General features: G+C 41.5%; 16 protein-coding genes and 1 non-coding gene across 17 annotated transcripts; 12 read left to right on the top strand and 5 right to left on the bottom strand.

Moving 5' to 3' along the window:
* Nucleotides 1-51: 51 nt before the first annotated feature.
* TMA20 (translation machinery-associated protein 20) lies at nucleotides 52-594 on the bottom strand (the record flags this gene model as incomplete). The annotated part of the gene is made up of 1 exon (XM_038921955.1): nucleotides 52-594. The coding sequence occupies one exon, from the start codon at nucleotides 592-594 to the stop codon at nucleotides 52-54; it is 543 nt and encodes a 180-aa protein (XP_038777883.1).
* A 600-nt stretch (nucleotides 595-1,194) lies between these two features.
* On the bottom strand, nucleotides 1,195-2,088 carry COQ5 (2-hexaprenyl-6-methoxy-1,4-benzoquinone methyltransferase; the record flags this gene model as incomplete). The annotated part of the gene is made up of 1 exon (XM_038921954.1): nucleotides 1,195-2,088. One exon carries the CDS (start codon nucleotides 2,086-2,088, stop codon nucleotides 1,195-1,197), a length of 894 nt encoding a protein of 297 aa, XP_038777882.1.
* A 394-nt stretch (nucleotides 2,089-2,482) lies between these two features.
* FOA43_001643 (uncharacterized protein) lies at nucleotides 2,483-3,619 on the top strand (the record flags this gene model as incomplete). The annotated part of the gene is made up of 1 exon (XM_038921953.1): nucleotides 2,483-3,619. The coding sequence occupies one exon, from the start codon at nucleotides 2,483-2,485 to the stop codon at nucleotides 3,617-3,619; it is 1,137 nt and encodes a 378-aa protein (XP_038777881.1).
* A 130-nt stretch (nucleotides 3,620-3,749) lies between these two features.
* On the top strand, nucleotides 3,750-5,201 carry FOA43_001642 (uncharacterized protein; the record flags this gene model as incomplete). Its single annotated transcript, XM_038921952.1, has 1 exon — nucleotides 3,750-5,201. The coding sequence occupies one exon, from the start codon at nucleotides 3,750-3,752 to the stop codon at nucleotides 5,199-5,201; it is 1,452 nt and encodes a 483-aa protein (XP_038777880.1).
* A 214-nt stretch (nucleotides 5,202-5,415) lies between these two features.
* On the top strand, nucleotides 5,416-7,704 carry FOA43_001641 (uncharacterized protein; the record flags this gene model as incomplete). The annotated part of the gene is made up of 1 exon (XM_038921951.1): nucleotides 5,416-7,704. One exon carries the CDS (start codon nucleotides 5,416-5,418, stop codon nucleotides 7,702-7,704), a length of 2,289 nt encoding a protein of 762 aa, XP_038777879.1.
* A 501-nt stretch (nucleotides 7,705-8,205) lies between these two features.
* On the top strand, nucleotides 8,206-9,489 carry PMI40 (mannose-6-phosphate isomerase pmi40; the record flags this gene model as incomplete). Its single annotated transcript, XM_038921950.1, has 1 exon — nucleotides 8,206-9,489. The coding sequence occupies one exon, from the start codon at nucleotides 8,206-8,208 to the stop codon at nucleotides 9,487-9,489; it is 1,284 nt and encodes a 427-aa protein (XP_038777878.1).
* Nucleotides 9,490-9,581: 92 nt separating this feature from the next.
* FOA43_001639 (uncharacterized protein) lies at nucleotides 9,582-11,961 on the bottom strand (the record flags this gene model as incomplete). Its single annotated transcript, XM_038921949.1, has 2 exons — nucleotides 9,582-10,853; nucleotides 11,917-11,961. 2 exons carry the CDS (start codon nucleotides 11,959-11,961, stop codon nucleotides 9,582-9,584), a joined length of 1,317 nt encoding a protein of 438 aa, XP_038777877.1.
* Nucleotides 11,962-12,499: 538 nt separating this feature from the next.
* Nucleotides 12,500-13,111, top strand: FOA43_001638 (uncharacterized protein; the record flags this gene model as incomplete). The annotated part of the gene is made up of 1 exon (XM_038921948.1): nucleotides 12,500-13,111. The coding sequence occupies one exon, from the start codon at nucleotides 12,500-12,502 to the stop codon at nucleotides 13,109-13,111; it is 612 nt and encodes a 203-aa protein (XP_038777876.1).
* Nucleotides 13,112-13,251: 140 nt separating this feature from the next.
* Nucleotides 13,252-13,794, top strand: FOA43_001637 (uncharacterized protein; the record flags this gene model as incomplete). Its single annotated transcript, XM_038921947.1, has 1 exon — nucleotides 13,252-13,794. The coding sequence occupies one exon, from the start codon at nucleotides 13,252-13,254 to the stop codon at nucleotides 13,792-13,794; it is 543 nt and encodes a 180-aa protein (XP_038777875.1).
* Nucleotides 13,795-14,074: 280 nt separating this feature from the next.
* On the top strand, nucleotides 14,075-15,907 carry FOA43_001636 (actin; the record flags this gene model as incomplete). The annotated part of the gene is made up of 3 exons (XM_038921946.1): nucleotides 14,075-14,084; nucleotides 14,509-14,522; nucleotides 14,834-15,907. 3 exons carry the CDS (start codon nucleotides 14,075-14,077, stop codon nucleotides 15,905-15,907), a joined length of 1,098 nt encoding a protein of 365 aa, XP_038777874.1.
* Nucleotides 15,908-16,898: 991 nt separating this feature from the next.
* On the top strand, nucleotides 16,899-19,313 carry FOA43_001635 (uncharacterized protein; the record flags this gene model as incomplete). Its single annotated transcript, XM_038921945.1, has 3 exons — nucleotides 16,899-17,211; nucleotides 17,584-17,729; nucleotides 17,781-19,313. The coding sequence occupies 3 exons, from the start codon at nucleotides 16,899-16,901 to the stop codon at nucleotides 19,311-19,313; spliced, it is 1,992 nt and encodes a 663-aa protein (XP_038777873.1).
* A 63-nt stretch (nucleotides 19,314-19,376) lies between these two features.
* Nucleotides 19,377-20,057, bottom strand: FOA43_001634 (uncharacterized protein; the record flags this gene model as incomplete). The annotated part of the gene is made up of 1 exon (XM_038921944.1): nucleotides 19,377-20,057. The coding sequence occupies one exon, from the start codon at nucleotides 20,055-20,057 to the stop codon at nucleotides 19,377-19,379; it is 681 nt and encodes a 226-aa protein (XP_038777872.1).
* Nucleotides 20,058-20,605: 548 nt separating this feature from the next.
* Nucleotides 20,606-20,677, top strand: FOA43_001633. Its single transcript has one exon. It is a non-coding gene; the product is annotated as a tRNA-Pro (tRNA).
* A 170-nt stretch (nucleotides 20,678-20,847) lies between these two features.
* FOA43_001632 (uncharacterized protein) lies at nucleotides 20,848-21,927 on the top strand (the record flags this gene model as incomplete). The annotated part of the gene is made up of 1 exon (XM_038921943.1): nucleotides 20,848-21,927. One exon carries the CDS (start codon nucleotides 20,848-20,850, stop codon nucleotides 21,925-21,927), a length of 1,080 nt encoding a protein of 359 aa, XP_038777871.1.
* A 238-nt stretch (nucleotides 21,928-22,165) lies between these two features.
* Nucleotides 22,166-22,363, bottom strand: FOA43_001631 (uncharacterized protein; the record flags this gene model as incomplete). Its single annotated transcript, XM_038921942.1, has 1 exon — nucleotides 22,166-22,363. One exon carries the CDS (start codon nucleotides 22,361-22,363, stop codon nucleotides 22,166-22,168), a length of 198 nt encoding a protein of 65 aa, XP_038777870.1.
* Nucleotides 22,364-22,740: 377 nt separating this feature from the next.
* FOA43_001630 (uncharacterized protein) lies at nucleotides 22,741-24,273 on the top strand (the record flags this gene model as incomplete). The annotated part of the gene is made up of 1 exon (XM_038921941.1): nucleotides 22,741-24,273. The coding sequence occupies one exon, from the start codon at nucleotides 22,741-22,743 to the stop codon at nucleotides 24,271-24,273; it is 1,533 nt and encodes a 510-aa protein (XP_038777869.1).
* A 322-nt stretch (nucleotides 24,274-24,595) lies between these two features.
* Nucleotides 24,596-25,894, top strand: FOA43_001629 (uncharacterized protein; the record flags this gene model as incomplete). Its single annotated transcript, XM_038921940.1, has 1 exon — nucleotides 24,596-25,894. The coding sequence occupies one exon, from the start codon at nucleotides 24,596-24,598 to the stop codon at nucleotides 25,892-25,894; it is 1,299 nt and encodes a 432-aa protein (XP_038777868.1).
* Between the last annotated feature and the right edge of the window lie 99 nt (nucleotides 25,895-25,993).

Below are 25,993 nucleotides of genomic sequence, written 5' to 3'. Positions count from 1 at the left end.
GAGCTCGCGTTACAACACTTGATTATACTACTAGATTTATTATTAAGTTGGTTAATCAACGTTAAAGTCCCATAAACCGTCACCGAGGTAGTGAATCAACTCAATTCCCATACCCTTGTTAACCTTCTTAATTTCGTCGACACTCATAAGAAGTTTTCCTATAGCCAAGGCATTCTCCTTACCTTCTGCATAGACTGCCACTGTAGTGCCTTCTGGCCAATCTTCATCGGGCAATTTTGCACCGGGGGAAGTGAGACCTGGACACATAATATTAGCACCAGAAAGAATAAACTTAATGGCACCACGATCGACTTGCACCCTAGGGAAACATGAGGGATGCATGTGGACCATTCTCAAAGCAGGTAGTAGTTCATCGAAGTTTTGATAAAACATCACCTCTTTGTCCACTGCATAAAGCTGGATCTTGTCCTCGCATCTATAGAGAACGACCGAGCTCTTTTTCGGCACCAAATCACCAATCACAGATTCTAATTTAGGATACTCATCCACGAGTTTTGCCTTCAGCGCTCTCTGAACCGACGATTTAACATTTGTTTGCGTATGAACATCTTCTTTAGTGAATTTCTTAAACATTTTATCTATAAGCACCCCGTTTATTCAAAGAAGAGTGTACTACTTAAAAGGGTAGAGTTTGTTAATTTCCATAAATTGGGTTCTCAATCCACACCTAAAATTTTTCGGTTAGGTTAAGAATTTTTGGTTTACTATGAGGACACTTGAAGACGGTTCAAAGAACCCAGGAGAGTCAATGGTTATCGGCACATTGATAATCTCAAAAAATGAGATCACAACTGAAGAGTTCACTTACAACTACAAAGGCGATTAAAAAGTCATGCACTACCAGTTCAAAGACTCGGCAGATACATTAAGAAGTGTTCCAAAAATTCCTCTAGCGTCAAAGACACAAGGGTCAGTAACACAAGAGAGCGGTCTCGTTGAAGTTTTCAACTAGCAAAAACATGATCTCGGACGAATCCTCACTGATACACGTAATGCCCTAGCATAAGGATGGAGAAAGAAACGGTCTTGAAAGGGGCTAGAAAATGATGAGGATTATGTGCAGTATTTATAGTGCGGGTGAAAAAATTGACAAATTTTTGATCAAAGAAGTATCATTAAATAAATATCTCATAAAGAACAGCTATAGAATATGTTTCGTATGTACATATGTGCTTATAATTTGACACCGACATGAATAGCAGCAACGCCGAATGTCAAGTTTTCGTAGCCTTTGCCAGGAACGTAGAATCCAGCCTTACGGATCATATTGGCAAAAGTTTCCTGGTCTGGGTGCTTTCTGATACTTTCCACTAGGTATTGATAAGACTCTCTATCATTTGCAATAAATTGTCCCATCATTGGTAGGCAAGAGAACGAGTAAATTTGGTAGAAATAGTCCAGAACAGGGTCCTGCACTTTGGAAAACTCCAAGCAAGCAAAGATTCCGCCAGGCTTAAGAACACGATAAGCTGAATTCAATCCTGCCTGTTTATCGGTGAAATTTCTAATTCCAAATGCAACGGTATAAACATCGATAGAGTTGTCAGGAATGGCATCAAGTTTCTCTCCGTTCTGAACCATAAACTTGATGCGAGGAGAGTCGGCATACACAGTTTTTTTGCTTCTTCTCTCTCCTTCCTTCAACATATCTGCGTTGATGTCCGCAACAATCATTTTTGATTGTGTATCTCCATACTTTTCCTTTGCATGATCCAACAATCCAAATGCAATGTCTCCAGTACCACCAGCGACATCAAGGAATTGCAATGGTTCGCCCGAACTGGCACGCATACCACAATCCAATTTATTGATCATGTGACGCTTCCAAATACGATGAATACCCATTGACATAGCATCATTCATCACATCATAGCTGCTGGCCACTGATGAGAAAACACCGTGAACCAGCTTCTCTTTATCTGCCTCTGGAACTTGCTTATAGCCAAAATCTGTAAACTTGGTATCAGTTTCAGCCTGAAATAATTGAGGCCCTGTCGAGAAAAGTCTCGTTAATGGCATAGAAAAACCTTTCGTGAAGGCCTTGGTTTGAACTCTAAGGCACGACATCTTTTGTTTGGTTCGGTTAGGCTAGAAAGAAAGATTCACAGGCCCTTTGTGGTTGGATCATTTAGGAACTTTTTTTTTCGTATAGAAGCCGATGATGTCTCGCGATGCTTTTTTCTGGCTTCATCTTTCTTAGTCGAATTTTGGTAATCTCAAGCTAAGCAATACACTTGGAAATCTATTTTTACAAGCATGATCAGCTATGAATCAAATCTTGTATAAAGAAATTGATGCCGAAAAAATACTTGGCTAGTGGTACCTCTTCTTCATTCACATCTACTTTCTTAAGTTTCCTCTTCTGGATAGAACCGTTCTCGCGCTGGAGAACAGAAAAAAGGATTTAGCGCCGGCTGTCTTCCTCGTATCCTTTGCTTTCTTATGGTTTATGTATCCAGTTATGAACCCTTTTAAATACCTTATTCAGATAATTTTAGTCTTGAGCCCAATTTTGGCTGCCGTTATTCCACAGGAACCAAGGAACACAACATCGCTTATCGGACACCTTTTTCAATATCCGGACGAGGCTAGTTTATTTAAAACCACTTTCAGTGAAAAGACTGATGCTACATTGTTGACCCGTGAACTGCTGAAGGCTAATGTTCTTCAATCTCTTGGAATTCCAGGATCTTTTTTCAACCTGATAGATTCTGAACCTATATTTTTACCTTTCAATACGAAGGGTTTATTTTTGTTTCAAATGCATGATTCCGTATATATTAACAAGCAAAAATTGGAAATACTAATGCCATTTGACGTTGATGGAAGATATCGCCTTAAAGATCTGCAGTTGTTACTTCCAAATTCACTTCTTGTCAAATACGGTATTTCTCCTCAGGATCAGTTCAAGTCTAAAGGTTTATTCAGGGAGAGCAAAGAACCCTTGACAGTTGATATTCCACTACTAGTCTTATTTTTTGAGGAAGATACTTCAACAGCCAAGGATGCTTCCAAGTTGTTTTTTGATATGTTTACGAAAAGTTGGATCTCCTCTCAAGATCCTGTGAATTTAATGCATTCTATTTTCTGCTCGGTCAACCATAAAACTGTTTCTAGTGCCTGTCTTAAAATTCATGAGAGTAATCAACAGTTGGTGATTATACCTGCTTTTCGCAATGATTCAGGTACAGAATTCAACTACAACGGATTTTTCACTCCCGTTTTGAGGAAGCGTGATGCAATTTCGCCTATGGAGTTCAAGATTCAGGTAGATAATTCCAAACCGTTGGTCAACAAAAATCATTGCACAAATATTACAGAATGTTTTAAGGAAGAAGCCTATGTTGTTATTCCTGCTACTTCTTTTGAAAAAATCGATGGTATGTTTGGAGCTCCTGAAGCTCCTCGAAATCCTCAATACTCTCAAATAATCTTTCCTGATTTGGTTCATATCAATGATGACTTTTTAAAGGCGAGCCTCAAGAAGAGATCGGATATGGAATACAGTAAAGGATGTTCACCTGTTAGTTGGTCAAATTTTTTTCGTTATACACTATTCGGTAAGCCTCGGCGTTTTTGCTCAGAATCCTTGAACTAAAATAATAAATGTCTCTACTTTTTTTTCGTACCTTTAGTATTATCCTAATGCGGAAGCCTATTGAGTGGAGATTTTCTGACTCTTTTCTCAGTGTAGCCTCCTCTCTCCTTGCAATAGGCAGTGTCTAACCATGGTTGAGAGACTCTCCGCAGTGGAAAATGCCCTCACGTACAAGATAAGACGATTTCTCACCGCACACTTTTCATCAAGTAGTATAAGGAGGGGCTCGTTCATATCCGCCTTGATTACATGTCTTGCGGACGCTTCTGTGGTAACCTTCTCTATATTCACTCCCATGTTCATTGAAAAGCTTAACTATGACCAGATTGATATCAACATAATTGGCGGTGGTATGAATGTGGGTCTTTATTTGACTCTTCCTGCTTTGGGTTATCTCAGTGATGCTCATGGTCCCATCCTTTTAGCACTAATCGGTATGGTTTTATGTCCTGGCTATTTATTTGCTGCATGGTGCTATATGAGTAATTCAAATTCTGCTTTCATGGCGTTTTCTTTCTTCTTGATTGGTATCGGTACCTCTTCGGCATACTTCTGTTCCCTTCTCACGTGTGCCAAAATTTATCCCGATAAGAAGGGTCTTAGTATCTCATTACCAGTGACATGCTATGGGCTTTCGTCGCTACTTTTATCGTATGTTTTCAAGCTGCCTGTTTTCAGAGAGACGATCGGTAAAGATATATCCATCATTAGCACCTATAGAGTGTTCATCTTTCTCAGTGTGGCATACTTGATAACTGGTTTCCTTAACTCCATTTCTTCGGTTATAGTGACGATTGAAAAAGAGGTCGTGTTCACCAAGTTGGCCGAGCAAGAGGAACAGGTTCAAGATGATGAGTCCCAACTTGAAGCTGCAGCAAGAGTTCAGTCTTACAACTCTGTGGACAATACCTCTCTAATCAACTCCGAGTTCATGGAGCCACAGACGCACCAGGTCCGGTTCAGACGATTCCTCAAAGATCCTACTATGCCTCTTTTGTACGTGGTTGTTTTCTTTCTTATAGGAACTCAAGAACTCTTTATTTCGAATTTGGGTTCTCTCACAAAGGTGGTTGGTTATTCTCATAGAGATGATATATCCGAACAGGTTGCCTTGTTCAGTGTATTTTCAACGCTTGCCAGGCTCGGGGCAGGATTTCTTAACGATTTCTTTGGCACTTACAAGTCGACTGTTCGTCTGACGGTGGTTTCTATATTGATGACCATATTGGCGTACATATTAATAGCCATCAACTTTAGAGACTTTGCTGTGATCAGTTCCCTAATGGGTCTCTGTTATGGCTCTACATATACATTATTTCCGACCTTGGTTGCCACAGTCTGGGGGGTTGATCTGATGGGTTCTACCTGGGGCTTGTTTCTTTCTGCTCCGGCTATAGGCTCGCTTGTTTTTGGACTTTTCTATGCCTATCAGTTCGACTCTTACTGTGAGATACAGTCTAAGACAGCTCTTACTTACTGCCTCACATTTCCGTTCACTCTATTTGCATCTCTTTGCGTTGTTAGTGCGATCTCATTGTTTTACTGTTACAGACGTTACTGGATTAGCAGTTTAGAAATCTAGACTTAATAATAATAAAACCATATAATCCTTAAGGTCTCTTTTTTTTTGTTTTTGGTGTGCGGAGTTTCTCCAGTCATGAAAATGTATGGATCCGGAGCATCGATCGAAGACGGAAAAACCAAACCAGTAAATTTACTGGACAGTTTTCTTTTCCTTCTCATAAATATTGGATGTGATCAGCTGGCTGATTGCACATACTTTGTTTTCTATCAGCATGTTTGCATTCTCTAAGGGTTCCCAGCAAATAAAACCATCGTTATTTGACATACGAATACACTCTGCCGACAGAAATATACTATTTCTAGAAGGGCAGACGGCGGAAGCCAACTCTCTCGTAATTTCCGGGCATGTCGTATTTGCTCTTCCTGAAACGGTCATGATAAAGTCTGTATCGTTGAGTCTTCTTGGCACTTTCCGGCTGGACTTTCTCGAAAGCTTTCAGGATGACACTGGTAAGATCATAGCTGCGTGTCCTATCAGAAGAGAGAATGAAGTGGTTAAGTGCGTATGGAAAAATCTTCTAACTAGTGCTCATGGCGAACTGCTCAAGACAGGTTGCGAAGAAAAGGATGGCAAGGCTGACTCCTTTGCTCCTGTAGCAAGTCAGTTGGCTGGAAGACTTACAGGTTCAAGATCGAAAAAGCCCATCATAATGTTCTTTTCTGAGAATATACCATCTGGAGAAACTCCCTTCCCCGGAACCTCAGATTCCTCCTTGCTTTATGAGCTCCCACGAGGAAACTACTCACTTCCTTTTGAAGTAATGCTTCCTGGTAATATTCCAGAAACAGTCGAAGGTCTTAGGTGTGGTGTTGTATTATATAGATTGCAGAGCATATTGGAATGCTCTAAGCAGTTCAGAAAAGATTCCAGAACAAGCAAATATCTTCGAATCTTTAGAAGACCGCTTACCACTGAGGTGACGCTGTGTGAAGATTGTTCTGTGGAGAACACCTGGCCCGGAAAGATGCAGTACGAAGTTAGACTACCGAGACGTGCTATTCCATTGGGTGGTAGAACCAAAATACATATTCTCATCATTCCTTTGACTAAAGGTCTCAAGCTTGGTAAGATGACTGCCTCAGTTCAGCAATATTTTTCGCTCAAGGGGGATGATGATGAATCTTTTGAAGATGAAAAGACCGTGTATAAATGTACGTTACCTGCGGTTTCCATGGAGGATTTGAGCCCAGATAAATGGTCGCTAGAGGCCAAGATCAGCCTTCCTTCAAATCTTAAGCTGTGTACTCCTGATATCGATTTGAAAGATGAAATCATCAGAGTGCGGCACAAATTGATTGTGGATATCAATATCATCAACCCTGATGGTCATACGTCTCAAATAAAATCCAAGTTGCCAGTCATCTTCTACATCAGTGGTAGGGAAATGCTCTTAGGGCGGAATGCCTATGTCGATCATAACGGTAGGGTGAGGTTCAAAGTGGGCACCACTAAGTTGTTTCACCAACCCAGAGAAGATGCACAAGATTCAGATGTGGTATCAACTCCATGTGAGGGTCTGTCCCCATTACCAGCGCAGCAGTCTCAAAGCGAACAAGATCATCGGCAACCGCAGATTGATTCACAGGTGGCTCAGTCTGAGAGACATCATCATATTCACTGTCATCATCATGGTAGTGAAGAGATTCGTATTGATCCCAACTATGACTTTGGCCGAGAACTCGAGCCTGACAGCCCAAATAATGAGGATCTAGAAACTAGCCAGTTTCTTCCCTCGTATGAAGACTCGAGCAGAGATCTCTACTTGGATCCTCAACTGGTTTCTCCGATGGGTTCTCCGATGGTGTCTCCTATGCCCGTTTCGGATGAATCTAGTGCTGGTTCTTACTTCGACATAGATCCCATGTTATTACATAGGGCGCCAAATTCAGTTTCCTTGTCTCCAGCTATCCAGTATATTTCTAGGGTTAACTCTGCTGTTGGCATTCCTAAATTTGGTGGATTCATTAATAAGGTTCCACCCTATAACTCTGTCTACGATTATGATTATTCTGTCAGTACGGATCCTGCTCCTCCGTATGAGAGTATCAGTACTCCCGAGACCGATACCTTGAGCGAAGAAGGGAGTGGGATCCTCGGTGAAATTCAGAGTGAGGCTACTAGTGAAATAGAGTTTTCTGATCATCTTATAAGAAAAGTTGTTGAGGGAAGACATAATATGCCCAACATCGGTTCATCCAGGACCCATATTAACACTACTGGTAGTCATCTTCGTTTGTCAAGTCCTTCAAGCTCTGATTCCATACCACCGCTACGCAAAACTCTCTCTTCTACACAATACCGTCTCCCAGTCGCCGGCTCACAGGGTTTCTACAGAAATTTGAGCTCAGATCATATAAATCATCGACCAGTTAGTGCCACATCGTCGTCAGCGAATTCGACGAAACAGGAACCCGTCCGCTTAAGTGCACCTCCAAAAACTATCTTCTCTCTCAATCTTCCTTCTGAATTGCATGAAAAGAGTGAAGAGGGGACCTCATGAACACTACATTATAGATGCTTGCATACATAAATACATTAATCTCGCTGCTGAGATTTTACAGGCTCCCTCGAATCGGAGTTAGTGCTCCGCGATCTTGTAATTTCCCAACCTGGCAGTTTTTCCGTAGTGCTTGCTGATACTAGGGTATATAGTTGTACTAGTCAAAAAATGGTCCACAATATTCAAGAGTTGGGAGAAGGAGAACTCGGTTATATATTCTCCTCCCAAGTTTAACCTAAATACAATTACAGCATCAAGTATCTGTCGTGTTCGATGTCGTTGTATCTCCCTTAATTTCATCCTGTAATTTCCGTTTATTTACTATTTTGGCTTCTATTGACATCACTTCTTCCATTTCCATTTATAGTCCTCGAATTTGTTTTTTTTTCGCTATAGCATCTCTCCTTCTTATTCTTATTTTCGATCTGCTTTGTTTGCTTCTTTGTTTCTTTCTGTATCTCTCTTTCTTTTTCTCCCCCGGTATCCATTTTCTTCTTCATCATGTCCTCTCTCTTTCCTATTCTTGGTGCTGCCCAAAACTACGCTTGGGGTAAAATAGGCTCTCAATCCGCCGTTGCTAGATATGCTCATGACAATGATCCGTCTTTGTCTATCGACGAAAGTGAGCCTTTTGCCGAGCTTTGGATGGGTACGCATCCAAAGGCCCCTGCGGTTATTTCCAACGATAAGTCAAAGAAACTATCTGATGTGATTTCATCAGACCCAGAAAAATATTTAGGTCAATCTGTGATATCTAGATTTGGCTCCAAAACTGAGCTTCCTTTCTTATTCAAAGTTCTTTCTATCAACAAGGTCCTCTCCATTCAGGCTCATCCTGATAAATCCCTGGGTGCTCAATTGCATGCAAAAGATCCTGATCATTATCCAGATTCTAACCACAAACCTGAAATGGCTGTGGCCATCACTGATTTCGAGGCCTTTTGCGGTTTCCAACCTCTTGATCAAATTGACGCATTGCTTCAAAAAATACCCGAGTTTCACCAACTTGTGGGGGCCGATTTGGCCCAAAAATACCACGTCGGGATTTCCAAGTCTTCGCTTTCCAAAAATGACAAGAAGAAACTTCTTCAGGCTGTCTTTGGACAGATTATGAAGACTCCAGAGGATGTCGTTGCCAAGTATGCCGCCAATATGGTTGCCAGAACAAACCAACAGCCAGAAGTATTTGGTTCCGTTCTTGCTGACTTGATCCAGCGTCTGAACCAGCAGTTCCCTGGTGATGTCGGTCTTTTCTGTGGCTGTCTAATGTTGAACCATTGTTTCTTGAAATCGGGTGAAGCTATGTTCCTTCAGGCTCGCGAACCTCACGCATATATATCTGGTGATATCATGGAATGTATGGCAGCCTCGGATAATGTTATTCGTGCCGGCTTTACTCCAAAGTTTAAGGATGTCGAAACTTTGGTATCCAGTTTGACGTACTCCACGGATCCTGTTGAAGACCAGAAGCAGAAACCTGTAGCTTTCTCTCGTGGATCTGGAGATGCTCAGTTTGCTCTATATGACCCTCCAATTGATGAGTTTTCTGTTTTGCAGGTTAAATTTGATTCTAAGAAGGGTAATGTTGCCACTATGAAAGGTGTCGATGGTCCTTCTATTATCATCGTCACTGAAGGTTCTGGGGAGATTGCTGCCAAGGATGAAAAGGCTCAGAAGGCTGAGACTGGCCACATATTCTTCCTAGCTCCTCGGACTGAAGTTGTCATGTCAAGCAAATCCACGGATGCTCCGTTTACTTTATATAGGGCCTTCTGTGAGCTATAACTGAGAACAGAACAATAATTACAATGCTTTCGTTCTCCTACTTTAAATTTTGTAAATTTGTCATTACTGTATAAAGCTAGGTGCAACTGGTGTTACATCTGGTGGATAATCTGCGATCTTCTTTTCCGGAAGATGGCGTAGTTTTTATCATCCTCGTCTTCATCTTCGTTAAGCCAGTCAACTATATCACTGAAAATTCTGTTACTGATCTCCAGATCCATTTGCAGCTCTGTCTCTCTTATACGACCTTCCAAATGCTCGCAGCTTTCCACTAGTGCTGTGATGTTTCTCTTGAATTGTCGTTTCTTGAACTCGACTATGGACCTAAAATCTGACAAATTAAGACCTCTAATCTCCAGCACAGACAACTTCTTAAACATATCTCTGCGAAGAGTCTGGCAAAGTCCCATGTCATCTAGTCTAGCGCAATGGTTAATGCTGAGTCTTTCCAAAGAATCACCTCTCAAAAGAGCCAACTCCCAGATGGTTCTATTCGAGATTCCACAACCAGCAAGTCCGATAGTCTTAATTGGACAGTTGCGAACAATGGGACAGATTGAGTAATCCGAGACCAGATCCCCTTTCATATGTCTACCCACGTTCAAAGTCTCTAAACTCTTGCAGTACTGTGCCACTTGGTATAGAGAAGCATCTGTGATCATCTCGCATGCTCTGAGGTCTAGAGTCTTCAAATTGGGAGTCTTTTTAATGATAGAAACTAAATCATCATCATTGATTGACCTGCAGCCAGGAATTGATAGTTTCACCAAAGCAGATGTACAAATGGATGTAGGAGGTGCCAATCTGGGGCAAATGTAAAATTCTATCCACTTCAAGTTGATAGGATTAACATGCTCAGCAATATAATCCACCTGACTCTGTTTGGTGGTTCTGAGTTTGTGCAGCACCATGGTTTTGCACTTGATCTCGCAGCTCGTAGGATTAAACTTGGCCATCTGGTCATCTGATTCAAAGAACACATTTTCATATAAAATATCCCTAGTAACGGCGAACCAAAGGCGATTAACCAGCATACAGTTGTACATATTGGAACTCTTCGTAGACGCTCTTGTGTAACTGTGGTGTGGGTTTATGGTGGACGAAATGGATGAATTCGAGATGGATCTGCTCCAAACCTTGGTTCCCTTTTCAGGTCCGTGGACTAGCACAGCATGCCTGTAAGAAAGAGGAGGTCTTCTAGAAACCACCTGTTCTCTCGGAATCCTGGTCTCGTCATCGTAGCCAACATATTTGAGAATGATCTCCAATATTTCTGGTACAGCGAACACTTGAGATGCAGATTTGGAACATATCTCTTCCTGATCCACCCTTATTTCTTCGGTCAACAAATCTGAAAGCAAGTTCTTACAAGCATGTTGATTTTTTCCGAATAGCGGACGGAACCTTGGAATGGAGGGATATGAGGAAGATGGGGGAGCAGGACTTTCTGGGGAGGTCTCACATGATGAGGATACACTCGGTTGGGAGTCAAAGTATTCGAAGGATGACGTTGAATCTCTAGAACGAGAAAAATCCCGGTCGTCATCGTCATCATCATCGTCGTCATCAGAAAGAAATCTAGTCTCTTTAAAATGAGAAGGTGTCTTTGGCGAAGGAAGCGAGCTGTTGATGCTACTAGAAGTTCGTAAAGCTATGGGTGAATAGGATGTGATACTGCTGCTTCGACTAGAGCATATACGACCACGGTTTCCCAGACTAAGCTGAGAATGCGGGTATTTCAATGAATATCTAGCAGAAGAGGAGGATCTTCTTCTTTCACTTGGAGACCTCTTAGAAGGGCTATCAAGAAAATCTGATGGAGACTTGCGTCTGAGTATCTTTATGGAGGAAGAGGCGACTGAACGAGCCTTACGAGTCTTTTCTATGGAGAGAAACCTGTGAAGATCTATCTCAGTATGCTCGTTGCGTGTGCTTGAGAGAGTGTCTGTGCATGAATCCATATCAGTTGTTGTATCGAAAAGGAATGACTAACAGTTAGAGCTGATACACTGAAAATATGGTGAAATGCTAAAATGGAAACCGGAAGGAGGTGGTTGTGGTGTTGAAGGAGTCGATTAATGAGAATCAGATAGAATTAATAAAGAAGATCTGTGTAGGCATCCATCCAAATTAAACCTAGTTGAATGGGTTCACAGACAAGTAGGTCAAGTAGTTTGAGTTTTCCGAAGTTTTGAAGTTCAAGAGAACACAAATTACAAGGTCAGGATTCGTTTTCAGCTATATAACAAAGGGGGGAAGAAAATTTTGGCTCAGTCTGCCATCCGAATTCAGAACTATGATTTCTAGCAGCCCCTGAAGGTTGAGTGGTCCCCCTTTGAAAGAGATCAAGAAAAAAAAGATGGCTGGCGCCCAGAATGGCTCAAAAAGGAAATTCTCCTTCCACAGGATCCTAAAGGGGTAAATTACATGCAGCGAAGTTATCAAAGGATTGATTTCCAGGCGGTGCCCCATTTGGCTGGTCTTGACAAGTATCTGCATGGCTTGACTGTTTACTTATCTAGGACTGATCTCTATTTTCAGGCACCTACTTGTTCCTGGGACCTGTATTTCCTATTGTTTGGTGGTGGTAAATGATTTATTGTTTGTCTTTTACTATTCAAGTAATCTCGTGTATATTCAGGAGTAATTAAGGGGGCGAGTGACAACATAGACAACATGGGGACAAGTTAAAAGGGGTAACGTATAACTACTACTTATGTCTACTTCGTGGGCTCATTCACTGGTATGTCTATAGCTTCCCGCTTACATAATAAAATGTCACGTGACTTCTACGGTTTGCCTTTATCACATCACAGATAGCCAAGCCGGCCCGGGCCAACACAGACTGTATGTAATTTTTTATATATATATTTTTTTTTCTTAGGGGGGAAACCGTTCTCACAAAAGATTTACTTGTTCCTATTCTCACCTCACGTCGCCTAGATTGGCCCTTTTTTTTTTATCGTTTCATAACAACAATTGAGGTAATTCTAGCATTATCGAACTTAAAATGAATAACGAATACGACTATCTTTTTAAGCTTTTGTTGATCGGAGACTCCGGTGTGGGTAAGTCGTGTCTCTTGCTACGGTTTGCTGAAAACACGTACACACAAGATTATATCTCGACGATTGGTGTCGATTTCAAGATTAGGACCATTGAATTAGACGGCAAAACTATTAAGTTGCAGATCTGGGATACTGCAGGTCAAGAGAGGTTCAGAACAATCACTTCGTCATACTACCGAGGTGCTCATGGTATCATTATAGTGTATGATGTTACAGACCAGGAATCGTTCAATAACGTTAATCAATGGTTGCAGGAAATCGACAGATATGCCACCAGTGGAGTGCAGAAATTATTGGTTGGTAATAAATGCGATCTTACGGACAAGAAGGTTGTTGATTATGCTGTTGCCAAGGAGTTTGCCGACAGTAGAGGCATTCCGTTCATAGAGACGTCTGCTGCAGAGTCAACCAATGTTGAACAGGCTTTCATTCTCATGTCGAAACAGATAAAGGCTCAGATGTCTTCTTCCAGACCTTCCAACACCTCTTCCAACAAGCCTACTGTCAATCTCAGTGGTACTTCTGTTAATGCTCAGCAAGGAGGCTGTTGTTAATTTAGTTTCTTCCTTTTTTATTGTGTCTTGTCTAGTTAAATCTTTCTCTTCTCTCTCGCGCGCTACTAAGAGGCAAAATAAAATGTCTGTCCCACTTTTCGTATAGGTCTGCCTGCTCTTCCTCTTTGGCTATCGTCATCATGGCTGGTCAGGCTGAAAAGAAGCAGGCTCAAAACAATTTGCTTGTTCTCAAAGAGATTCACATCATTTCATTGATTGTTAATCTTGTCTCATTATTGTGTCTAATCATATTTAGAAGACCTGGCAACTATAAACCTTATCTCCTACTCAGTATTCCTGGATGGCTATGTGAGTACATTCTTGAAAGAATAGGAAGACCGAAATATGAAACTGACTCTGTTAGTGGCTATCCAGTACTTGTTCGTGCAGGTGAAGACCTCAGACAGGTGGGTCTTACGGAATACATGTTTGATGTTTTCTATCTAACGCAAGGTTCAGACATCTTGATGTGTTTGTTTGGATCCAATAAGGTTTGGTGGTTGTTGGCTCTCGTTCCTGTTTATGCTGCTTATAAGATTTTTGGTCTTTGGCTGAGATTCCGTGGTAGTAAGCAGTCTGCTACGAAAGCCCAAGCTGATGGTGCAAGAGGCCAGCCCGAAAAAAGTAAAAGGCAATTAAAGAAAGAAGCTCGTGCAAGCAAGCCTCATTACGCTAGACATTAGTCATGATTACAAAGTGTACGTGTATAATAATAATAGACTATATCACCTCAGGTCAAGTACCCTCAAGTCAAGTACCCAAGTAACAGGTAAACATCCTTGCACCACTGTTTGGGCTGTCGAATTTGCACAATTTTTTCTTCTGTCTTCGCCTCTTTGCCCCTTCCGTGTTTTTTTCTCTCTCTTCCTTCTCTTTTCCCTCCCCTTCCATCTTTTTACTCTTTTGCTTTGTTTCAGTAGAACATCGATTCTATACACTTTTCCTTTCTAATATAGATTCAAAATGGACGGAGGTATGTTAGATTTTTTTCTTTGCCGTTAGTTCGGTCAATTGGGGGAAGAAAGTATAGAGGCAAAGCAAAGCTTTAATCAACTCGGTATGCATCATGAGTGCTACTGTTACGTGTGTGTTTTGGGGCGAAAATTGTCCTTGCAAAGTCGGTCGGATTCGTCCTAAGTGGTCTATGTTTTCATATTGATCATCAATCGATTGATTTGGTTCAATTTCAATCTCACTAGCCACGTCATTTGTATTGTGTCTCTTTCTCATCATCATGATTAGAGGATCGCTTGGGTTGTTTCAGCTTTGATCTCGGCGACTTTATTTGATTTGAGCTTTCACCGTTTTTTTGTTTTTGCTTCTGACTTCTTCACACTGAATTGACCATCTTTTGGGGGTTTTTCCTTGCAATTTTTTTTTACTAACACCCATTATAGAAGACGTTGCTGCTGTAAGTATTGATTTCATTCACTCACTCATTTCCATTCCATTTGGTTGATTTTCTCACCACCAGCGAAAAAAAAAAAATTGGGGGGGGCTCGAAAAAAATGCCTCGTGAAAATCCAATGGAGAATTCTCACTAATTTCCTTGAAAATTCGTGACGCGATAGCAGTAGCATGTAGCCACGCTAATGTTGAGGCAGGTGTAGATTTTGTTTCGCTTGGTCTTGAGATGATCGATCAAATTAGAAGGTTTTTTTGTTGTTTCCCTACTAACACACTCATAGTTAGTTATTGATAACGGATCTGGTATGTGTAAAGCCGGTTTTGCCGGTGATGACGCTCCCAAGAGCTGTGTTCCCTTCTATCGTTGGTAGACCAAGACACCAGGGAATTATGGTCGGTATGGGTCAAAAAGACTCCTACGTTGGAGATGAAGCCCAATCAAAGAGAGGTATCTTAACTTTGAGATACCCTATTGAACACGGTATCGTTACAAATTGGGATGATATGGAAAAGATCTGGCATCATACTTTCTACAACGAGTTGAGAGTTGCCCCAGAAGAGCACCCAGTCTTGTTGACTGAGGCTCCAATGAATCCTAAATCTAACAGAGAAAAGATGACTCAGATTATGTTTGAGACATTCAACGTTCCAGCCTTCTACGTTTCTATTCAGGCTGTTCTTTCCTTGTACTCTTCTGGTAGAACTACCGGTATTGTTTTGGACTCTGGTGACGGTGTCACTCATGTTGTTCCAATTTACGCCGGTTTCTCTCTCCCACACGCCATCTTGAGATTGGATATGGCCGGTAGAGATTTGACCGATTATTTAATGAAGATCTTATCTGAGAGAGGTTACACTTTCTCCACTACTGCAGAGAGAGAAATTGTCAGAGACATCAAAGAGAAATTGTGTTATGTTGCTTTGGACTTTGACCAAGAGATGCAGACTGCCTCCCAATCTTCATCTATCGAGAAGTCTTATGAGTTGCCAGATGGACAGGTTATTACTATTGGTAATGAGAGGTTCAGAGCTCCAGAGGCTTTGTTCCATCCATCTCTACTTGGTTTGGAAGCTGCTGGTATTGACCAAACTACTTATAACTCCATCATGAAGTGTGATGTCGATGTCAGAAAAGAATTGTACGGTAACATTGTCATGTCCGGTGGTAGTACCATGTTCCCAGGTATTGCTGAGAGAATGCAGAAGGAAATTACCGCTTTGGCTCCATCTTCTATGAAGGTCAAGATCATTGCTCCTCCAGAAAGAAAGTATTCTGTCTGGATCGGTGGTTCCATTTTGGCTTCCTTGTCCACTTTCCAACAGATGTGGATCTCAAAGCAGGAATACGACGAGTCTGGTCCTTCCATTGTTCACCACAAATGCTTCTAAGCGTAGTAGAACTAGGAACACTTGTTCAAAAAATTATAGCTATAGGTATAGGTTTATCATCCCTGTTCTTTCTTTTGATTCGTGCTTGTTCTTTTTTCTTCTTCCTCTTTTTTTAAACCTTTTTTGTTTGAATCTTCTTTTTTATATTTTCTGTTCTTTATTCATCTTAACTGTTTTATTTTGTTAGTATATTTTTACTTTTTCCATCAACTGCGAGCTACTCCTGGTAGTATCTTAACTCTTTGCTTATCGTGCTAGTCCTAGATCTTCAGATAAGCGAGGCCAAACCCACCCTGCGTAAAACGTGCTGCAAAGATTTTCCACTCGGCTGGATACGCCTCGACGCACCCGCAACTCCGTCGCCTTTTTCCCCAATTAGCTGTCCTCTGTAATAACCATGATTTTCTGATTTAGCTGATATCCCCCTAATTTGGACAGTTTTTCTTGTTCTTTCTTGATTTTGGCTCGTTCTTCTTCTCCTGTATTTTCCGTATATTCAACCATGGTAGAGTCAACTGCGGCAGTTAGACCGCAATTTCTTGTCCAGATGCGCCGACTAGCTGGAACAGCGCAATTTTATTGGTTTATCTCACATGTACTTGGTATCTGCTTCATGATATTGTCGACAGTGATATCTATCTTCAAGGGAAATACCAATCCTTCCGCCATTTCTTACTATAATTGGTCCATCACTTCCATTATATTTACCTACTTGATTGTTATAAGAGAAACTTACAAATCAAAGCCTGTCACTTTCCTCTTTTCACAGCTGGGCAACTTGCTAGCAGACGATAACGTCCAATATTTGTTGCTAGCTTGCGTGCTTAGAATTTTTGGAAGCAGCATTTATGGTGGTGTTAATGTCACAGCTTTGCAACCGTTTACGGTGTTTGCACTTTTCCATGCTTTGTCATACTTTGACACTTCATTACTACCGTTCTTGCCCTTGCTGTCTATTGCCACTAGGCAAAGAGTATCGTCACTCATCAAAATGTTCGTCGAGAGATTCAACGAAACATTCCTTATGATTGCTTCCAACATGGAGTTGATGGTATGCATCTCGTATTGTACCCAACTGATTGGGGTGATTGTATTGATGAGGATTTTCAAAACAGCTTACTTCCTTATTAATGTCAAAACTGTGGCTTTGGCCTCAGCGTACGTTGTTTTCTGCAAGCTTAGATACAGCCAGAGTAAGTTTATGCAGGCATTGGTCAGCTCCTATGATCTGCGGATCAACCAGTTTATTTATGGAAGCAGATTTATTCCGGCTGGTTTCAAAACCGTTTTCGTTAATTTGAGAGGTATTTTCATCAGCTTCTTTGCCAGAATCCATCTACCTACAATGCAGCCAATAAAGAGGAATTAGAGATATGACGTCCTCACCCCTCACCCCTCACCCCCACCAACAGTAAGCTGATTTGATCTCCGCTTTTGGATTCTATACATCGTCATTTGTATTTTTTGTAATTACAGTTAGAGGCTATTTAAATACCGTACTATATTACTTCCTAATTGGGCCCCAAAAAAATTAAGCTCGCATCGCAGTGATCTCAAGGCTGAATCTCAGTCCATCGCATCCATCTACAAAGATCAGTCAGGGTGTTTAAATTATCAATAGAGCCATATTCATAGGCTTCTACTTTTACTTTTATCTTTGGCTAAAATTATGGCAGCTACTCCTGTTTTACCTGTTTCGCCTCATCCAGACGATTTCTTCAAAAGTTCTTCACCCGGGAAAAGAATCTTATCTCCAATAAAGCGAAAGATGCTCCCGGATCCTGATGAGGACGTTTCCACCTATCTCACCTTCGCTCCCTGCGTTCATCTCTCAAAAGTTCTGTCTTCTTCTGCAAGGGAAATGGTCTTGAAGACTTACAGCACTGCCATCAAAATCACCATTATGGAGCCACCAGAGACTCTCTCTCGCAAACGTTGTCACGATAGCAATGAGATTGATGATACGAGTGACGGGCCTTCTTCTACCCACGACATTTCGGGAACCCCCAAATTCTACTTCCACGGCGATGGCGCCTCGGTTGATCAGCGGACTCTTTTTAAACTAAGAACCAAGTTACTTAGGTGTAATGACTGTCATAACAGCGCTTCTCTACTAATGTGTCTTCAGTGTCCCAATGTGGGTTGTCTAAACTCAGGTCATGCTCTTGAACATGCCTCAACTAGTGGTCATATATTCGGTATAAGCACCTCGTCTGGTCACATGATGTGCTTGAAATGTAAAGAGGTTGTAGGTGATCCTGAATTGGAGAGAATTAGAGTGATGAGCCTTAAATTTAGTGGAATACTGTCCACTTATCCTGGGATGCCGGTACTAGACTGCGAGCACAATACTGAGAAGGAAAAGATAATGAATCGCCAATCTCGTGAACCCACATTCAAAGCTTCTAAAGGCTTGAAAGGTTTCATTAATATGGGATCTACCTGTTTCATGAGTTCCATACTGCAAGCGATGGTACATAATCCCTTTATTCGAGACTATTATTTGTCTGGGTCTCATCTTGATTGTACTAAGGGTATGGAATATTGCATTTCCTGTTGTGTTGGTGAGATCTTTAAAGACTTCTACACCTCTACGAGTACTGCTGGTTTTGGTCCCAGTTCGTTACTTTCAGCAGCCTGGAAGATGAAAAAGTCTTTAGCAGGATACTCCGAGCAGGATGCCCATGAATTCTGGCAGTTTCTTATCCACCAGCTTCATAAAAATGATACTAAGTGTTCTAAAGTAAGAGAGCCTACACCTTCTTTGGATAGTGACTGGGAAGAGAGAAGTTTGGTCTCCAATCCTCTGTTCAACTGTGATTGTATCACCCATAGGACGTTTGCCGGTGAATTGCAAAGTACGCTTAGGTGCACAGAATGTGGTGGGGAGCGTGTAACGGTGGATCCAATGTTAGATCTATCTTTGGAGATCCAGGAAAAACGAGAACCGCTTAAAAACATAGACGAATGCCTGAGAAAGTTCACTAAGCAGGAAAGATTGGATATCATGCACCAGTGTCCTAAATGTGGTAAGAAAACTGGAGTGATGAAGCAGTTGAAGATCAGAAAATTGCCTCCTACACTTTGCATTCAGCTCAAAAGGTTCGAACATGTTGCTGTGTCTACTAAAATAGACGCCCACATTGACGTTCCACTTCTGCTCGATATGTCAAAGTACACTCTTGACGGTAAGAGAAATGGTGACTCTGGCTCAGACCTCTACGAATTGTATGCAGTCGTTTATCACATTGGTTCGGTCAATACAGGACATTACATATCCTTAGTTAAAGACAGGGATGGTATGTGGTTCAAGTTCGATGATGCCCATGTGATCAGAATCTCTGAAAAAGATGTTCTTAGTGCCCAGGCCTACTTGTTGTTCTATGTGATACATGAGATGCCGTAAAACAGTTCAATAACGTTCAAAATAGTATATAGCATTAATTAGTCAAAGAACTCGTCATCATCGTCACTCGTCATCTAATTGATTCACGATTAATCTTCTATCGTCTTTCTTGATGGCCCCACAATCAACTAAAATATTCTCTATGTCAACAGGTTTGGTCTGGTTTCCTGCAATTAATGCAAGTGTGACGTATTGCTTTACCACGTCTCCATCTTTATATATAAGTAACGTGGGACAGTTCGACTCCGGATAATGTTCAACGGCCCTGGAAGCCAAGATATCAACGAATTTGATCTCCGGATACTTAGAGGCGAGCTGCTGCAAGGCATGAGCCAAAAGTCTTGACTGTAGGCTGCTATTCAAAGACATATGAACCACTACAATGCTTTCCTTCGAAGCATCCGTCACCTCGTCTTTATACTCAGGTTTATTAATGCCGTAGACTTGGCCAAACTTTGATTTGCTGGCAAGCTTCTTCATCTCCGCTATTCTCTTCTGCCTATACTCCTCAAGGAAATCCTCGTCCTCCTCATCTTCCAAATCATCCAACTCATCAAGGGTCTTATTCTCCAATCTGTTTTCATGGTGTTTGTTCACAGCCTCCATCATGGCTTCTTCGATCTCATCGGACGCATCCTTAGGCTTCTCGGGAATTATTCCATGAGCCCGAAGAATATCGTTCCATTCAGTGTCCTCATTTGGATCCACCTCCACTTGGATCTTCGGATCAAAATCTGGATTCATCGTTGGTTGCCGGAAAAGTGAAGGAAGATTCGGTTGATATATCAGTCTTTGGTTGGGTCCCTTCTTACTTGAATATATTTGGTGTAAGGTTGTTCTGGGTAAATGATCTCTTGAAGCGTAATCTTGGATCTGCCTATATCAATCAAGCCCTGGACACTACGAAAGAGGAAATGTTAGGAAAAAAATTACTTAATCATGTATTTCATTGGATATGACAATATTAAAAGAGTTTTCTGTCTCAAAAGCATCACAATCTTACTTATTAAATTGAACATTTGTCGAGGCTTTCTAAGCAAAACATTATTTTGGTGCATTCAAAAGAAGAAAAATGAGAAGTTCAGTATCCATAAATACTCAACTCACATATCTAGAAATTTCTTTAAACCTTTGAAAACGACTTCAATTTAGACCCTATTTATGTTGAATCTCTCTCGCACATTCAGAAATTATGCACCCATTAAGATCCTAAGAAATGAAAGCATTATCTTCTTTTTAGGTATAGCAGAGTTAAGTTCAAAGAATACATTTAAGAATTTTTTGTTGAAATTGGGTCAATGGTCTAGTGGTATGATTCCTGCTTTGGGAGCAGGAGGCCCTGGGTTCAATTCCCAGTTGACCCCGTTTATTTATTCTCTGTTTTGAGTTGAATTTTTAATTTTTTTTAGCTCCATAATTTTTTTGAGGCCAAGATTTTTCTGTCGCTGAAAATTTTTTTGACAAAGACAAAACGATAAAGTTGATAGGGAAAGACCACAAGCTCAGAAGATCCCACTGTTAATAACTATTCAAGATGATGAGACCTATCTTATTAAAGGGACACGAGCGTCCACTTACACAGGTGAAATTCAATGCAGATGGCGACCTTCTTTTTTCAGTGTCGAAGGATCAAGAGGCTTCAGTGTGGTACTCTTCAAATGGTGAGAGAATAGGTACATTAAATGGACATAAGGGTACCATTTGGTCTATAGACGTGGACCCAGAAACGGATTATGTGACTACAGCATCGGCAGACTTCACAGGTAAACTTTGGAAGGCACAGAGTGGAGAGTGCATCTATACATGGAACTTTGATGCACCTGCTAAAAGGGTGGAGTTCAGTCCAGACGGAAACAAGGTGTTCTTTATTACGGACGAAGTGATGGGTCAGATTGGAACCATCAAGATTTTTGATATAGACCACAGTAAGAACGAACAGTCGAGCACGCCAGTGTTGGAGATTAAGAATGATAAAGGGGTGAGTGAAAGATTTAGCGTGGCAGCTTGGGGCTATGGAGGATTGACTATTGTTGCAGGACACGCCAACGGCAAGCTTTCTAAATGGGATGCTAAGACAGGGGCATTCCTTGGCGGCGTGAAACCACACGACTTACTGGTGACAGACATACAGACCAGTCCTGATAAGACGTACTTTATTACGTCTTCCAAGGACAAGAGCGCCAAATTATTTGACGTAGACAAGTTGGAATTGCTCAAGTCTTATCCATCGGATGCTCCACTCAATTCTGCCTGTATCACGCCTGTGAAGGACTATATTATTGTGGGAGGTGGACAAGATGCCAGAGATGTTACCACCACTTCTGCCTCCGAGGGTAAATTTGAGGCAAAGATCCATCATAAGATCTTTGAAGATGAGATTGGCCGTGTTAAGGGCCATTTCGGTCCTCTCAACTATGTGGCCGTGCATCCTCGGGGTACTGCATATGCTTCAGGTGGTGAGGATGGTTACATTAGAGTGCATCACTTTGCTAAGTCGTACTTTGACTTCCAATACGATGTAGAGAAGACGGCCCAAGCTGCAGAGCAGCAAGCCTTAGATAAGAAAGAGCAGGAAGAAGAGGAAAAGAAGGAGCAGCAGGCAGTGGAGGCATGATTAGTGTGTATTGTATCTCTTCCTAATAATCTACATCTGAACTACAATTGTGTCGCCTGGAATTGGGCTCAATCTAAAATTAGTTACAACAAGAAGTGAAGTATATAGCGGGAAGTATTATATAGCGTGCGGTAGAAATAGTGGCCTCAGCGTTACTCAACCGAGATGTCTTGGAATCAGCCAACTGAAACCAAACGGACATGCCCAGCTTCTTTTCGCCGGATCTTCGCTTCAGATCTCACTTTCTAGATTTGGCTTTGTCGGCAGTCTCTTGGGCCTTTCTCTCATCGGCGGCCTTTTGCTTGGCTCTCAAAATAGAGGCATCATTCTCCATCCTTTTCTTTGGATCTCCACCTTTCTTCTTGTCCTTGTTAGTTGAGGCGTCCTTTTTGGCGTTCCTCTTTCTAGCGAGCTCTCTCTGGTTACCTCTACTCATTTTGAAACTTAGTGACTATTGTTAGTTGGGGACACAGATTTGAGATTTTGAAAAACTTTTTTTTTCAAGGGCCTTTATATATACGCTAGGTAACCTCCGAATGGTTATGAATGGAAATAAAACGCACTAAAAAATTTTCAAATCTGATGCGAGTCCATTGAAGAAGACGAGCGGGCTCATCGCGATCTCGCGCGACGGTGTGGTGTTGGGTGGGTCGGGAATTAAACAGTTCGATGAGATGATGAGTAGTTGATGAGCGAGCGCTGCTGGATAGTTGATGCGTCTACGGGGTCGATAAGATAAGTCGATTATTTATTTTATTTCCAACCTATTTCGTTGTCAGCCATTGTGGTATCCTTATTTTTGTTTCTCTCCATATGATTGCAGCGCTCTTTATATTCAGTCATAAGGGAGAGGTGTTGATATCTCGAATCTTTCGTGCGGGTGTTCGTAGAAATGTCAGTGAAGTGTTTCGTATACAGGTAATATCCAAGCTTTCGGACATCAAGTCACCCGTTCTAACTCTAGGATCCACGTCTTTTCTACATATACGCCATGGATCTTTATGGATAGTTGCAGTGACAAGAGACAATGCAGATGCGTCGCAAGTTCTTGAGTTCCTTTACAAATTCATTGACCTACTTAGAGGCCTAATATTATTGTCAGAAAAAGACGACTCTGCGAGTGATAGAATACTTACGGATGTCGATGTGATGAACAACTTTTCTGCTATTTATGAGATTCTTGGGCGGATCATTGATTATGGTCATATACAAGATTGGGATCTTTTGGAGTTAAAGAGCGGTCTTAATGCCAAATTGACCAAAGGTCATGGATCCAAAAAGGGTGGACGGGCACAGGCAGCTACCAGTAGTACGATCAAGACTGGCTCTGCTCTATTATCACGTGCGGCATCGATGAGTCGGCACAGATCGAGCTCTCTAGGTGGTATTCTTGGTGTCGGTGGTGCGTCGATTCATTCTGGAGGGGCAAACGGGCTTTACAATTCTAGAGCTCCTGGAATCAAGTACAAGAAAAATGAGATTAACATAACGGTGACAGAACAAGTTAGTTTGTTGATGTCGCACGCTGGATCAATAGTGAGAGCGTTTGCAGAAGGTTCAGTCAATGCCAACACAAAACTATCGGGTATTCCTGTATGCTCATTCAGGCTCATTAAACAGAGAGAGCCAATCATTGGCAAATACGAGAGAGAAAATCGATATGAATACAACGAAGACCACGGTAAGCAGGAGCCAGATTTTACTATTGATACAGAGGATGATGAAGAGGTGGATGATGATACGAACACTAACAAAGAGGCATTTGAAAAGCTCAATGAGTGTAATTTCCACAACTGTGTGAACCTTCAGGACTTTGATAATGATGGAATAGTGAAATTTGTGCCTCCAGATAGAGAGTTCGAACTCATGAGATACAGAACTGACATTACCAGCCTTCCATTTATAGTATATGTTGAGTACGACTATGCAGGGTCCGATCGGTTGGACTTCAAGCTCAGATTAAAGACGCACTATTCGAAAACAATTACAGCCAGTGATGTAGTTGTCAGAATCCCTATACCAACAGGGACCATGCATGCCAAGATCAATTCAGACTCTGGCAAAGCCAAGCTTCTGGCTAACGAATCAACCATTCAGTGGAAATTTAAGAAGCTTGTTGGACAAAGATTGTGTGAGTTGAATGCTGCTGTGGATAGTATAGAGGGAGCAATGATTTCCTGGTCCAAGTCGAGACCACCGATCTCCATCGATTTCACTATGGACAACTATTCCACCAGCGGCTATAGAATAGAGCACTTAAAGGTGGACGAGCCGAACTTAAGCTATCGAACTGTCAAGTCTGTGAAGTACTTTTCATTATCGAAAAGTTACGAAATCAGGATGTAATATAGAAGACCGACCAGTCAAGGCTGAAAACTGAGATTTATTTAATGATTTAATTTTTTTTTAAGTGGGGAAATTCAATACTAAAGTCTAACAGTCTTACAGTCCTTCTTTTAGTCTCACCATGAAACCTCTTGCGGTGCGATTAATACATACGTCGTCAAGGCGTTTTTTCAAACATAGCCTGAAGGAAATGAATCTCGGCACATTAACATGCCTTGAAGAGTCTTCGAGCACGGAATATTTGAAGCCTTTGGTTAGTTCCAAGTTACGAGAAGCCAGCAGTCTTTTTCGAGCTGCTACAAGTTCCCGCACAAACAGTACGATGACGCAAATTTTGGATACACTTTTAGAATCACTGTTTGACAAGTACGAACAGATATTGAATCGAAAAGAGAACAGACATCTAAGTCGGTTCGAATCTGATCCTAAGAAACTAAAACTAAGGTGCCTTAAGGGATATTTGATCAAGACAGAGATAAATGGAAGCTACCATCGTTTAAGAAAAATAAGGAGGAAGGCTGTAGAGGTTGAAGTGGAAAGCGTCACAATGAATTCTAGTATGGTGAATTTCATCAAGCATTTGAACAATGGAAGAACACTGAAAAGAAACGCTTCCGCATACTACGACAAACTTCAGAGTCTTTACATGTCGCTCAATTACTATCCAGCAGTGGCGTATCTTGAGTCACATGACTTAGAATTATTGCTGAATAGAATGGTATATGCGTGGAAGAATTTGAGTGGTGAGAACAATTGTACGACAGAACGACTGGGTAGATTGAAGCCATTCGTGATTCGACTCTTGGATGATCTCAGCCGTAGTGGCATGAAATTGACATATTTAGAGTTGTTTAGATTGCTCAGAATGGCCGCCGGTGGGTCAGATACGAGGCGACTCAAGGAAATCTATGGCCAATTCTTGGATAGATCAACGATTGAACATCAAACAGAGTTTTTTTCATGCTTTTTGAATGCATCAATTCCGTTGGCAGTCGGACAAAACTGTGATAATGGTCTCGATATACCATTCGCTTTACGTATCTTGCAAGATATGTGTCAATCTGACATCACTCCCGACAGACTTACAGATTACCTTCTCCTACGTTTGGGCTCAGCCGTTCAAGACAAGATCCTAGTCATCGAGACAATAGAGCATTTGACTACCAACTACCACCTCGATGTGGAGTCTGTTCAACTAATCGTGGACTCTTTGTTGGGTGTTGACGAATACGAATTTGCTCACTCCGTGATGATCAGGTACATGGAGGGAGTAAGCCACGATGAACAAATGTATAAAAATGGCATACAGGAATACAGGATAAACGTGAGGTTGATAGACTACGTGTTGAAGCAACAGTCTCAATCTGAGCTACTTTCCCGTCAACTCCCAGGTTTCCTCTATAAAGTTGACTTCAAGCAAGGCATTGTGGACAGTTTTTCGAGATATTTCACGCGAGTTCCTCGGACTCCATACATGGCTAAAGAACAGGTGAAATTGGAGCAATTGGTTGGAACTAAGGCATTCAAACAATCACACAAAGAACACCGAAAATCGAATAGAAAGGTTCCAGCTGCAGTAAATTCGCAACCAGCAGCAATGAAAAGCGTGCTGGCACGCTAAACTCCCTATAAGGCCCCTGGGGACAACACGGGGCCCCCCCTGGCTCTCGCAATTTTGTATGGAACACGAAATCGGCCACTTAATTTCAAAAATTTAAAA

The sequence above is a fragment of the Brettanomyces nanus genome, chromosome 1 (assembly GCF_011074865.1).
Source record: "Brettanomyces nanus chromosome 1, complete sequence".
Taxonomy (NCBI): Eukaryota; Fungi; Ascomycota; class Pichiomycetes; order Pichiales; family Pichiaceae; genus Brettanomyces; species Brettanomyces nanus.
This window is presented reverse-complemented; position numbering and strand designations above follow the sequence as displayed.